The 13687-nt window shown below is 48.4% G+C and overlaps 1 protein-coding gene across 4 annotated transcripts in view; it reads right to left on the reverse strand.

Annotated features, from left to right (window-relative positions):
- Nucleotides 1-184: 184 nt before the first annotated feature.
- Nucleotides 185-13687, reverse strand: part of Hmgxb3 (HMG-box containing 3) — a 42656-nt gene continuing 29153 nt past the window's right edge. For 3 of the 4 annotated variants that reach the window (XM_048331091.1, XM_048331092.1, XM_048331089.1), the window contains 9 exons: nucleotides 13315-13616; nucleotides 12267-12394; nucleotides 9982-10113; nucleotides 8900-9084; nucleotides 6520-6739; nucleotides 4849-4982; nucleotides 4387-4503; nucleotides 3413-3622; nucleotides 185-1537 (listed from right to left, as the gene is read on the reverse strand). In XM_048331091.1, the coding sequence (XP_048187048.1) occupies nucleotides 1070-1537; nucleotides 3413-3622; nucleotides 4387-4503; nucleotides 4849-4982; nucleotides 6520-6739; nucleotides 8900-9084; nucleotides 9982-10113; nucleotides 12267-12394; nucleotides 13315-13616 (1896 nt within the window). In that variant the 3' untranslated portion in view covers nucleotides 185-1069. The remainder of the gene's footprint in view (nucleotides 1538-3412; nucleotides 3623-4386; nucleotides 4504-4848; nucleotides 4983-6519; nucleotides 6740-8899; nucleotides 9085-9981; nucleotides 10114-12266; nucleotides 12395-13314; nucleotides 13617-13687) is intronic. The other variant, XM_048331090.1, reaches the window with a different exon arrangement.

Consider the following 13687-nt stretch of genomic DNA (forward strand, 5'->3'; position numbering starts at 1 on the left):
GCCTGCCTCGGATACATGAGGCCCTAGGTTCGATTCCCCAGCACCACATATACAGAAAACGGCCAGAAGCGGCGCTGTGGCTCAAGTGGCAGAGTGCTAGCCTTGAGCGGGAAGAAGCCAGGGACAGTGCTCAGGCCCTGAGTCCAAGGCCCAGGACTGGCAAAAAAAAAACAACAACAAAAAAACCAGATAATTTAATAAACTTTATTCTCATAAGGGGCAGGATCAAAGGGGGAAAATGCCACCTACGCCACTCCTCTCAATAAATTAAATACCATTCGGCCAATTCCCGGGCCCTAAGCAAACCATGGGCACCTGAGCCAGCCCTGCTGCTTCCTCCCAGCCCTGCGGCTTTCCCCTTCACAGAAGGGAGTTTGCTGCTGCCAGGTTACGCCACACCCGTGGGCCACATCTCCAATGTGGTGAGGGTCCCAGGGTCCAGAGGAGGCAGGGCGCAGCAGCAGTGGCCAGGGAAGAGGAGGAAGGGGATAACCTTCCCTAAAGCTCAGGGCACAGGACAGCTCAAGAAGAGAGCTGTGGCTGACTGCTCCACTCTCCTCCGCGCCCCCCACAGATGGGGACAGAGATTCTTTGGGGAGCAGGCAAGAGCCCCAAGGGACCTGTGGAGTGAATGAGGCCACCAAGGCCCCGGTCAAAGGCAATAGGCTAAGGAGCTCCTGTGGCTGGAGTGGGAGCAGGGCGTCCCTGAGGGTCCCTGAGGGGCGAGCTCAGTGTCCTCCCTGCCCGGTGCCTTCTCCTGCCTTCCTCCCTGACCCACAGGGCACCCAAGGAGCCAGCCACCTGCCCCCTCCCTCCCGGAAACACTGCACCCCCCCAGGCGCGCTCAGGACGCGGTAGAAAGCTCCGGGCACCTCTCCTGAGCCCTGGTGGGTTGAGGAACAAAGCCCCTGAGCCCTGCTGGGCTCGGGAAGTGGAAGCTCTTTGGTCAGTCCCAGCAGTCAGAGGCCCTTTCCCGCCGGCAACGGCTTCCGAAGGTCCCTGGGGGGGGACACCTCGGGCAAGGGCCGCGTTATGGCTTGAGACGGTGCAATGGAAGCAACAGCGCGGCTTACTTTGCTGCGGGGGCCACGTCCTCCTCCCCGCCCTCCTCCTCCATCTCTGTCTTGATCTGAGCGACCCCGAGGCGGTAGAGGGCATCGCGGATGACCACCTCGCCCGGCTGGCAGCTCTGCACGATGTCTTGGATCTGCCGGTTGACGATCTCGCGGCTGGTGAGGAAGTCTAGGAGGCGGTTGTAGAGGTAATAGTGAGTGGCGTTGTCAAAGGCAATGGGCCGCTGGCGGACGCCATTGGGCTTGCTGTCCGCGCTAGAGGTCAGGATGCTTGTGTAGGGTGCCAGCTCGGGACACAAGGACAAGGAGTGATGTTCAGCACTGGGGTCACTGGGACTGGGCTGGGTGCCCGCATGGACGATGCGTCGCGTGGTCGTTTTGGTGACTGGGTGCTGGATCGAGTGCTCCGCCTCCATCACATCAACGGAAAAATGCTGGTCCAAGAGCTCAGGGCAGGACACACTCTAGAAGAGACGCCAAGTCTTTTTTACAAGAGGGAACACAAAGGCAGAACCTGCGGGATGGGTGAGGGGAAAGGCCCTGGTGCCGGCCAGTCCTGTTCACATCCCAGCACCCCTGCTCCACGGCCCCCCCCCCATCCCTGTTTCCATTTCCTCAAGTAACAACAGGGACAGAAAATCAGTTATTCTCAAAGCCCAAATTGCACCTAAGCAATACAGGCAGGAGAAGTGTGGGAGGACCTGGCTTCGAGGGAGGCTCAGAACGCCAGGAAAGATGACGATGACGGTCCCTTCAAAGCCAAGCCACCTCCCACCACGTATCCTGACTAGAGTGTTAGTCTTCTCTTCCACCTACTATCAATTCTAATGCCTGCCGGCAAAGGCCCTGTAGTATGCGTGCCTCTGCTAACAACTACTGACTGTCCAATGTACCAAGATACAGCAACAAGGGTTCCATCACTGTTCTGCTGTGTGACACTGTCAAGTCCCTTCCTAGGCCTTACTCTCACCTTTTACTAAAAAGGATTAAGGGTCAGTGCTACCTACCAGACACCGGCTGCTCACACCTGTAATTCTAACGACTCTTCAGGCTCAGATCTGACAACTGTGGCTGGAGGCTAGCCCAGGCAAAGAAGTGTGTGAGACTCTACCTCCAATTAATCACCCCAATCTCGAAGTGGAGCGGTGGCTCAAGTGTTAGAGAACGAGCCTTGAGCAAGAAAGCTAAAGGATAGCACTCAGGTCCCAAGTTCAAGGTCCAGTGCCAACACACACACACACCCGTCTCTACAGGTGAAAGCAGGGCTTGGTGACTCAGCCCTGTGTTTGAGGGAGGCTGAGATGCGGAAGACCACCGTTCAAGGCTAGTCAAGTTTGTGAAGACTTTCTCGGCTAACAGCCCTGGGCACAGTGGGCACCTGCCATCATCCCAGCTATGCGGGAGCTGAGCGCAGGAGGACTGTGAGTTGACAAGACTCCGTCTCAATGAAGAAGCTGATGGACCGTCCCTGTCATCCCAGCTATAGTGGGAATCATAAAAAGACTCTGTCAGGTACCACGTTTGAGTCCCCATCCTGGACCAAAAAAAAAAAAGGAGGAATTGCAGTCCAAGGATAGCCCAGGCAAGAGAGTTCTCAAGATCCCTTTCCAGCCACAGCTGGGCACAGCAGCCCGTGCCTGTTCCCCCAAGCGACACGGGAGGCTGGGAGTGGGAGGCTCGTGCTTCCCATCTTCAGCGAGGGAAGCTGGGTGCAGTGCACATGGCCGTTGGCCGTGATGTGGGCCTGTGAGCAATGACTGCAGCTCAAGCACATGCCCACGTGCGGAACCAGAAGCAAGCAGTGACAGCTGGGCGCTGGGGGCGCGTCTATACCCCTAGCTCACCTGAGGATCACGGCACGCAGCCAAGTGGACAGCCACGTCCACGACACTCTCCATCAACCATCAAAAAGCGCAAAGTGGACCTATGGCTCAAGTGGGTTGAGTGACAAAGCTCAGGGACAATGCTCAGGCTCTAAGTTCAAGCCGCAGGGCTCACACAAAAACAAATTAGTAAAAAAATAGGCCTGGAGGTATGGCTCAAATGTAGTGCACCAGCCAAACTAGTGCAAGGTCCTCACTTGAAAGTATCACCCTTCTCCCCAAAACTAAAAGACAGTGTGCTCTAGGCTGGTCAGATGGTATTCCTCTAGCTCACGTGGAAGGCGATGTGGTTTTAATACAGTGCACCTCAGGAGTATTTAGTGACCTGACTTGGCTTCAAACAGTGAGTGAGTAGCCCACATACAATTCTAGAGCAAATGCTGGTTCCAGTGCATCAAGAAGGCGGGAGGGACCCGCTCAGGCTGCGGAACCTCCATGACGGTCGGCGTCACATACCACTGGTGGCTCTGCAGGGCTGGAGAAGCAGCCCTGGTTCCTTCCCCACATCTGGCTGGTCAGCTCTGGGTAGCAGAGGTCAGCACACAGGGCCACGGGGGTGGCTGTATCTACCACATAGACGGGTGGCCAGTGGCGAGAAGAGGCAAGGAGGTCCACATGATCACGAGCACTTTCACCTCGAACAAGATACTTGGAGCCGCAGACCACCTGGGGTGGATGGGAGGAAGGTCCTGAGGAGCACTCACTGCCTGCCGCCCAGGGCCTCGAGCCTCTTACACTGCCCGTCCCGTGACATGACCTCACTCCCTTTGCAGTCAGGTCGCCCTCACCACACCCCAGAGCTGAGCCTTGGCTGAGACACCCCCACCCACTCAGCGTTTGTTACCAGTACTGGGTCTTCTATCCATCCAGACTTCCCGGACACCCACCTGTCTCAGAGCCATCCTAAGGCCGCCCCATCTGTGTACCCCTACAGACACCTGGTATGAGCCCCCAAATCAAAACCAGACCACGGCAATATCATCCAAGTCCCACTCAAAAGGTCCCTCACCACCCTCCAAGTAAAACCCCTTGGGGACTCTGGCCTCTTGCTATCCCTCTATTGGGGACCACTTCTTCCTCTTTACTGGACTCCTTTCTATCTTTAGGTCTCGGTTTTCTTTGGATGCTTTGTGGACGGTAGGTCTTCTTTATTACTTTCTATCTCAGCCCCTGGTTCCTTCAGGGTCTACTATCACAAGCCTGTAATGATCCCTACTAAAGCAGAAAGAAATGGAACACTTGGCGCCCATGCCTAGACCCTTAACCAGTGACTCGGGCCCCATAAAAGCACATTTCTGGACGACTCCTCCAGGCCAACGGCTGGCACCTGGGTCCACTGGGCAATTCCTTCCTAGGCGGCACCCAAGCACAGCAGGCTAATCCACATCCTCCGTGGGCAGTTTAGACAAATTTACCAAGTACCCCCTTACCTGATGGGGGCACATCTTGTAGATTTTACCCCCTGTGAGATGAGGCGGGGGCTGTCTAGCTCTGGCTCCATTCTGTACAGATTCATAGAGGGCCAACAAGGAGAGGCAGAGCTGATCCTAGAAAGGAAGGACAAGGCTGTGAGCACAGGAGTGAACACTAAGGGCCAGGGCTAGTGGAGAAGAGTACACGCTCACTCCAGACCCGAGGCAAAGCATCAACTAGGCCAGACTGGGCCTTGGAGCCCTACCAGTCCAATATATCCGGGCATGGCAGGCCTCACAAGCATAGGTCATAGGCAAAGTCCAAAGTCATGATCTGAGTTTTGCTATTTCCCTAGGCTTCTTGGATGCCATCTTCTCTGTGTCCGATGCAGGTGCCCATTACAAGTGTGTTCATACCCTGCTCCAGAAGACCATGCAGCCGGCCCCCAGGACCTGTCCCCTGCTGCCTCAGGCACTCACCCTGGAGTCCTCCGCCCTATAGGGAACGCCACACTCCTTGAGCAGGTTCTGCAGTTCGTGCTCATCATAGGCGCCAAGCTCCTCAAGCTTACAGGTGCCTTCCTGGAGCAGCCTCACCAAGGCACTGCCATTGCCTGCGAGAGATGACACGGCCGGTGGGAGGGGCTGTCCTCAGCCACACTTGAGAATAAGAACAAGGGGGATGGCTTACAGGACACTAAGCGATGGAGTTTAGCTCTGCACTGATTGCAGGGTGCTGGGTAAAGTGCAAGGCAGGTCTAGGACGTCTGAAGACATCTGAGCTCTGGAACTGGAACAGGCCCTGGGACATCCAAGTAAGGTACCCAACACACAGACATTACAAACAACTCTAAAAAGAGGTGAGTGCCAGTGGCTCACACCTGCAATCCTAGCTACTCGGGAGGCGGAGATCTGAGGATCGCAGTTTGGAACCAGCCTGGGCAGGAAAGTCTGTGAGACTCTCATTGATAATTAATTACCAAAAAGCTAGGAGCCCAAGTGGTAGAATGCTAGCCTTGAGCACAAAAATTCAGGGACAGTGCCCAGGCCCTGAGTTGAAGCCCCAGACCAGCACATACACAAAACAAAACAAAAAAATCCCACTAAAATGGGCCTATGTCACTCTAGTTTTGTTTTTGAGAACCAAAAGCTCAGATGCTTTATATACCTGCAACGAGAGGCAGTAGGAGTCAATTTAAAATGTCCTCTCTAAAAGCAAAAAGGAAAGGAGGGAGGGAGGGTGCAAAGTTTGTCTAGCACGGGTGAGGCCCCAGTTCATGCCTCAGCACCACAGAAAGAAAGGTTTGATCTTAGATGGTTTGTTTTGATTTTACTCGGTAGTTCTATCTTTCACATATAGCTTTTGTTTGATGCCAACTATGTAAGTTCTTTTTACTGTACATAAAGATACAAGGTTATTTTCCCCTACAGAATAAATGGGTTTTTCCCATAAAAAAAAATGTCCTCTCTCAACTATGCTCCTGGACCTGGCTAAGCAAAGGCATAGGGACCCTAAAAAAAGACAACAATGCCTGAGCTGGAGGTGCAGCTCAGTGGAGAATGCTTGTCTAGTACACAGGATGCCTTAGTATTTAATGTGAAGAAACAATGTTTGGGAACCAGTGATTATACAACATTAAATACTTATAAAACCAACATGACAGGTCATGTCTAGATTTTTTAAATAAAGCAGAAAGTATAGCTTACTGCACTTTGCAAAACAAATTTTCAGTTACTGGTGTACACGCATGTACATATGTAAAGATATCATTCTGGGTCATGATGCAAAACGTATTTCTTACTGTGAGCTGCAGTTAAAAGATCCATTTTGAAGGCAAATTCCTGGTCCTCCCCCTACATCTTCTCAATGAAAGTTTCTGGGGTTAGAGCCTTATCACCAGCATTTTGTTTGATTTTTCAATGTATCTACTCTTCCTCAGGGTAGTGCATTCTAAGAAGACAGTGAGATGTGTGCCTATCCTATATACTATGGCTGGTAGCAGCCCCAAACTGCGCATTGTTGACTTTCATTTCTAGGGGATTTTGTCAGATGTCACACTCCCCCCCCCCCCCACCATCTTGCTGTAGACAAGATCCCAGATTCTTGACTGAGACTTTCTCTGATACCCGTCAGCCAGCAGGTAGCCTTACCAGGTGCCGGCTGCACATCCAGGTTTTTGTCTTTCTCCGTGTTGACAACCACAGCTCCTCTCATGAGTGGTGGGAAGAAAGGGGCGATCACAGAGGCATCAAACTTGGTGATGGGGATGCTGGCAGGGAACGCCACCTGCTCAATCACCTCTGTTTCCATGGTGGCCCAGAAGTCTTCCACATTCACTTCGCTGGAGGCCAAGAATTCAGGCCAGGTGAACTGAAACACCACGATAAAGAATAGAGCATGAGGGGCTGGGGATATGGCCTAGTGGCAAGAGAGCTTGCCTCGTATACATGAAGCCCTGGGTTCGATTCCCCAGCACCACATATACAGAAAACGGCCAGAAGTGGCGCTGCGGCTCAAGTGGCAGAGTGCTAGCCTTGAGCAAAAGGAAGCCAGGGACAGTGCTCAGGCCCTGAGTCCAAGGCCCAGGACTGGCCAAAAAAAAAAAAAAAAAGAATAGAGCATGAGCCACAAAAACAGTCTTAGGAAACTGAGGCTTGGCAAAGGGCAGGAATCAGACAGCTATGCATTGCAGGGCATGCCTGAATTTTGAGTAACTTAATACTCAATGACTTATTTGTTCCTGATCACAGTGATCGGCCCCTTTTCTTCTCTATCTTTATTCACATCATCTCTACTTAGAAGGAAAGGAGAGCTACCATTTGAGCACCTTTTATGTATCTGTAAATTAGCTTTCTACTTAACTACTAATGAAGGTCTGAGTAAAGCCACAAGTGAAAATACTAGAGCCAAATAGAGAACAAATATGTAAACCTAGGTCTAATTTCACAGTTCAAGCTCCAATTCCTGTGACCGGCTGGCAAGAATCATCAGAATTCTATTTCATGAATTCTATCCACCTTATAAGACCCTGTGGATTTGTCCCTTCCTTCAGAAGGTACTCGAATCCAGGTAGCATTTATCTAGTACAAGCATCTAGTACCATTCATACCAATCAATTTTTATTTTCTTTTGTGACAGTCATAGGGCTTGAACTCAGGGTCTTGGCACTATTCCTGAGCTTCTTTTGCTCAAGGCTAGCACTCTACCACTTGAGCCACAGCTCCACTTCTGGCTTTTTGGTGGTTAACTGGAGCCAAACCAGAGTTTCATGGGCCTTTCCTGTTCAGGCTGGCTTTGAACCATGATTCTCAGATCTCAAACGCCTGAGTAACCAAGATTACACACCAGTGCCTGGCTCACAGCCCTTTGTTTAAATAAAATAAAATAAACATTTTATTTCTCCTTCACTATGTATGCTAGTGATCTGCATTGATATATCTTTTTATTACCATATATGAATTATGCAAGGTGGGATTTCACTGTGACACTTTCACATAGCTATACAACTTATTCCAAGCATTGATGTGTTTTCTAGCATTGAGACAGCCTTGCACTTTATTGTGATATGCTACCAGATCCAGGACTTTGGCTTCTCACCAGACTCAGTTTCTTCTCTTCCATCAAAATTGTCTGAGGTTGCTTTCAAGGCCTTTTATAATGAAATGGGGCAACACACTGGCTTTTCCCATGTTATCCTACACTTCTCAGACTGAACCCATCTGAATTTGAGGGTATCTCTATGTGAAATTGTTTTAGCTTAGAACCCAAGTCAGCTCAGGTAATTCTCTTACTATCATATTTTTAGTGATTCTCTATTTCACTAGTTAAGTCATTAAAAAGGCCCATGTGACCCTAAGGTAGGGTCCCACCTCCTGCGTTTATGAACCTTATAAACCTACCAATCCCTGCATCACCCTCTCTGGCCACACTGATTCTTGACGATCCCCAACCTTGCCCAGCAAGAATGCCCCAGAGCCCATTCTTGCTACTGCCTCTGCCCGGAAAGCTCCTCAGCAGTTCCCTGGGTTTCAGATCTCTATTCAAATGCTGCCACCCCAGAGGCCTTCCACAACTAACCTCTCTAACAGGAATGCCCTTTCACCCATACTGCCCTCTCCTCACCCTGCTGTACAGCATTCATTCCCTACCTGACATGCTTGTTTCCTGTCTCACCCAAAGCAGAATCTGACTTCTACGAGGACAGAAACTTTGGCTCTAATTTTTTTTGACTAGTATTTCCCAAGGGCCTAAAACAAAGTACACCTAGGGGCAAGGGTTGAATCTTTGTTGTACAGTACATGCTTAGCATATACAGGGCCCTGGGTTAAATTCCCATGCATAAATATTTTGAAAGCACATCTCAATGTCTGATGAATGAGTAAACAAACACACAAATGCTTTTTCCTTCTGCTTTCCCAAGATGAAATCCTGAGCTGCAGAAGAAAAGAGCCACGAGTCTCACCCACACAGGAGTGGAGCCATCGATCTCTGACGACACCTCTTAGCTGCCCGTGGCCAAGAGGCACTCACCTCCACGCTCTTGAGTGCCAGTACATTCTCTTCATTCCTCTGCGCCATTTCCACTTTGGGGGCCACACCACAGATGCCACAAATCATATCATTGTAGTCTCGAACAGTGAGGCACTCAAAAGCCCAGTAGCCATTGCACAAAAGCTCCTGCAGCTGGCCCAGCTCCTCTGAGGGCAAAGTCTTCTCTGGAAGGACAGCAAGAGCACTGAGGAGGTCACAGAAAACGTCCCTAAAGGCACTCGTGAGAACTAATAGCCAGCCAGGACATTCATCCCACGGGCTTCACCTTCCCTGAGAACCTCGAGGTCAGACACTTGCCCTTGAGTGTTTAGGGGGCAAACCTACAGCCAGCTCTAGTAATAATAATAAATAGCTGCACTGAACTCAGTACCTCCACGTACTAAGGAGCTCTGCATATGTTATCTGACTTCTCACAGGAATTTAATTCTTTATGAACCAGAAGCCATTAGTGTCCTCATTTTATAACTGAGGAAATAAAAGGCCCAAAATAACTTGCTCAAAATCAGTGTCACCTAATGACAGAGCCAAACACAGGCCTGTGTGGCTGTCGCACCTTTCTTCACTCCATCTGTCCCCACAGGAGGCAAAGTAGACAACTGGAACCTGTAGAAATGTGCCCTGGGTGGACCACAAATGAAGTGTTTCTTTTTAATTTGACGCAAAAGGGCAAAAACCCCGGGGATAGTAAGGAGTAGAACCCCACCGTTGGGTCTTGGCATTTGAGACTGACACATTTGACCAGTAGCAGACATCCAGGAGCTGTGTGTTCAGAATGAGCCTGATTAATACACTAGGAAGCCAAGTCTACCAATGACCAAAGGGTGTGCCTCTACAGATCAACCGTGATCCTTTGCTGAACTTTCCTGGACACATAGACAGACTCATGCTTTCTAAAGTTAGTTTGACTGTTAAAGAATTCCAACACAAGAGGGTATTAGGAAAAATATTTGCCCTTCAAAATCTCAGACGTTACAAAATGACTCTTGGAACTAAAACCAATCACTGAAAATTCCCAGGACACTAGGGAATACACTTGGGAGTGGGAGGAAGATGACCTTTACCTGTCTGCTCCTGCACAGACTTCAACACGATGTTTGCAAACACTCTGGGGTCCTCTCCCAGCTTGATCTGGTTTCTGATTGCAAAAAGTAAGTCCAGGCTTACTAGCAACTTGTTCCCCACATTAAACAGACCTGAGGATTAAAAAGAGGAAATAAGGATTTCACTGTAACATCATTCACAACGAGAACAACAATAAAAAAAAAACACAAGGCAAATTAAATGCGTACCAACGTAATAGTTAAAATTCAGCACATTCATAAAATAGAAAATTACTGAAATAACATGTAGTACATTGTTTTGTTTTTCTTCCCAGTAAAAAGAAGAAAAATATCCCTATAACCCAGACTCGGCTCTCAGGACTAAAGTAGCATCGTTCTTTCTCTACTTTTCACACAGCTATAACATAGGGAAGGGTCCAGAGATCCTAAGGAAAGTGTGGGAACAAAACAAAAGCTGTAAAAGCCCCTTACACCAACTCTAAGAATAAAATAGGCAAATTTAAATGCCATCAACCTAAGACTTTATTTATATGAAATAAAAACACACAAATGTGCACGAGAGCATATTCTGATATGTGTTTCCAGTAAAGAAAGGTATAGATGAGTGGGGAAAGTCTTTTTAAACATGATAGCAAAGGCTGATATGAACATCAAATCTCTGGTACACAAATATTTAAACAATAGGTTGTTGCAAGTTAAAAAGAGCCAACAAAGAATCCACTGTATATAACGTTAATCAACACAATAACAGTTAAATTATGGTAAATGCATAAAATACAAAATTATATATGCATCTTTAAAAAGAACAAAGGAGACCCACTTACTTTATTTTGTTGTTTCCAAAATCAAAATTACCATACATAAATTTAAAGGACAACTAATAAACTAGGAAAAAAAATTGTCCCCTTGTCTCCTCAAACAACCAAAACAAAAGCCAGGCAGTTAACATCTGTGGCCCTTGTTCAAGGAGGATGACAGTTCAAGGGAAGACCAGGCAAAAAAGTTAGCAAGCTTCTTGCTCAACAAAACACTGTGATCCCAGCTATGCAGGACAGCTATGTAAGAGTCCATCCCAGCCAGAAAAGAAAAAGCATTCAAAACAAACAATTCAGGACATAAAGATTTAAGTATAAAGACTATACAACAGCATCACAATCTCTTTACAAATGATTATGTGTTTCTCTACTTGTGAGCACAATAAGGTGCCCATGATAAACTGCTAAAATTAAACAAGCACATTCTGGGCTGGGAATATGGCCTAGTGGCAAGAGTGCTTGCCTCCCATACTTGAAGCCCTGGGTTCGATTCCCCAGCACCACATATACAGAAAACGGCCAGAAGTGCCGCTGTGGCTAAAGTGGCAGAGTGCTAGCCTTGAGCAAAAAGAAGCCAGGGACAGTGCTCAGGCCCTGAGTCCAAGCCCCAGGACTGGCAAAAATAAATAAGTAAATAAATAATAAAAAAAGCACATTCCAAAACCATCACAGCACAACCTACCTTTGCTCAAAAAACTAGAAACCTATATATCCTTCCATAATTCCTTATACTCTGTACAGATGAATAAACACATCAGCAAGATTAGCGAGCAAAATGTTGTGTTTGTATCATGAAAACAATTTTTTTTTTTTTTGCCAGTCCTGGGGGCTTGGACTCAGGGCCTGAGCACTGTCCCTGGCTTCTTCTTGCTCAAGGCTAGCACTCTGCCACTTGAGCCACAGCGCCACTTCTGACTGTTTTCTGTATATGTGGTGCTGGGGAACTGAACCCAGGGCTTCATGTATAGGAGTGAAGCACTCCTGCCACTAGGCCCTATCTCCAGCCCGAAAACAAAACTGAAGTTTCTTTTTTGTTTGCATTTTCAAACATTTCCACAATGATTTTTTTTCCTTTCTTTTTTTTCAGCACTAGGGATTAAACTCAGGGCCTCAGTACTTGCTAGGCAGGAACTCTATCACTTGGGCCATAATCTGACTTTTTACTTTGTTCTTCAGAAGGATTGTGTACTTTTTTTTTTGGACTGTGCTGGCTTTGGACCATGACACTCCTAATTCTGTTCCCAGCTGGGATTATAACTGAACAGACACACCTGGCTGTTACTCTGGAGACGCGTCCTACTACTTGAGGGGCAAGTGCCATCTCCTGGGACTGAGATGCTCAGAAGGTCTTTCTTCCTCACCAGCTCCACTGAGAGCAGATCCAGTTACAAAGCACCATGGCTTGAGTCCATGAAAGTGGTTCCCAAGCCTGCATCGAGGTACTTGAGGGCAGAGAAGGCTGGAACCCACCTGTGTAGATGTCCATGAAGCTATGCAAGGCCAAGCAATGGGGATTCAGACACATCTTCACCTGGGCAGTCACCACCTGTAGCCGGCTAGCTGTCAGCAACCAGCACTCTTGGGGCCCGGCCAGGGAGCTAGTACCAAAAACATCACAATAAAAACCAGATGGGAAGTCAGTCTTTTTATATATGTCCGAAGCTCATAAAGTAGTCAGGATCATGATTCTCAAGACTTCACAACAGGCAAGAAGTACTGGAGCTTGCATTCTAAGTTTTTCAAGGTGGATGTTTCTGCGTTGGTGGAATCTAGCCTGTCTATAAAAAATGTAACTCTCAAGTTAGTATATTATTTCACCAGTTCCACTGAGGTCCCAAACCTAAACAAGATGTTGGGAAGTTCATATGTAATCTAGATTCTTAGCTGTGATAACTTGCAGGCATTTTCAATAGAAATAATCATGACAAGCTGAATGTCAGTGGCTCATGTCTATAATCCTAGCTACTCGGAAAGCTGAGATCTGAGGATCGGGGTTCAAAAGCCAGCCTGGGCAGGAAAGTCCATGAGCTCTTACCTCCAATTAACTGCCAAAAAACCCAGATATGGAGGACTGGGAATGTGGCTTGGTTGTAGAGTGCTCACCTAGCATGCATGAAGCCCTGGGTTCAATCCCTCAGTACCACAGAAACAGAAAAAGCTTGAAGTGGTGCTGTGGCTCAAGTGGTAAAGCGCTAGCCTTCAGGATACTTAGGGGTAGTGCCAAGGTCCTGAGTCCAGTCCCCAGGACTGGCAAGAAAAACAACCCCAAAACATGTGGAGCTGTGGCTCAAGTGGCAGAGTACTTAGCCTTCAGCAAAAAAGCTCAGGGACACACCCTCACACACTAATCATCATCCTTACCGACTACTCTACCCAGATAGAAAGACAAAGGAAGCTTAAGAAAAGCAGAAAACAATGCCTTTCTCTATGCCACTTTAAAGCTTTAAAGCTATCTCAAGAAAGGTTAACAGAGCCAATTGGGATAGGGCAGGTAGGGATAAAATAAAGGGGTGCTTACTTTTTTCCCCCTTTCAATAATGGGCTGCTACAGAGAAGGCACTGCGTGGATGGAAACTCATAATAATTCGACCAAGAGGTTTGCTCGATGGTGACTGTCTCCTCACTCACGTTGGACAGGATAAGTCGAGAGCTGTTGAGTTCGTGAATCAAGGCAAAGACCTCAGTCAGCTCTGATTCGTTCTCAGGAATCTGCAGGACCTTGCGCAGTAGCTGCAGCGTGGACTGTCGCTGGATCTCCCTCTGGGCTGTGCTCAGGGGCTCCGTGGCACTTGGCACATCTGACAGTGGTGAGCTTGCCTCCTGGGAAGAAAGCGGATCAATCACCAAGCACTGGAGCAGAAGGAACCAGACCCAGGCCAAACCATCTGCAT

Source organism: Perognathus longimembris, chromosome 22 (assembly GCF_023159225.1).
Source record: "Perognathus longimembris pacificus isolate PPM17 chromosome 22, ASM2315922v1, whole genome shotgun sequence".
NCBI lineage: Eukaryota > Metazoa > Chordata > Mammalia > Rodentia > Heteromyidae > Perognathus > Perognathus longimembris.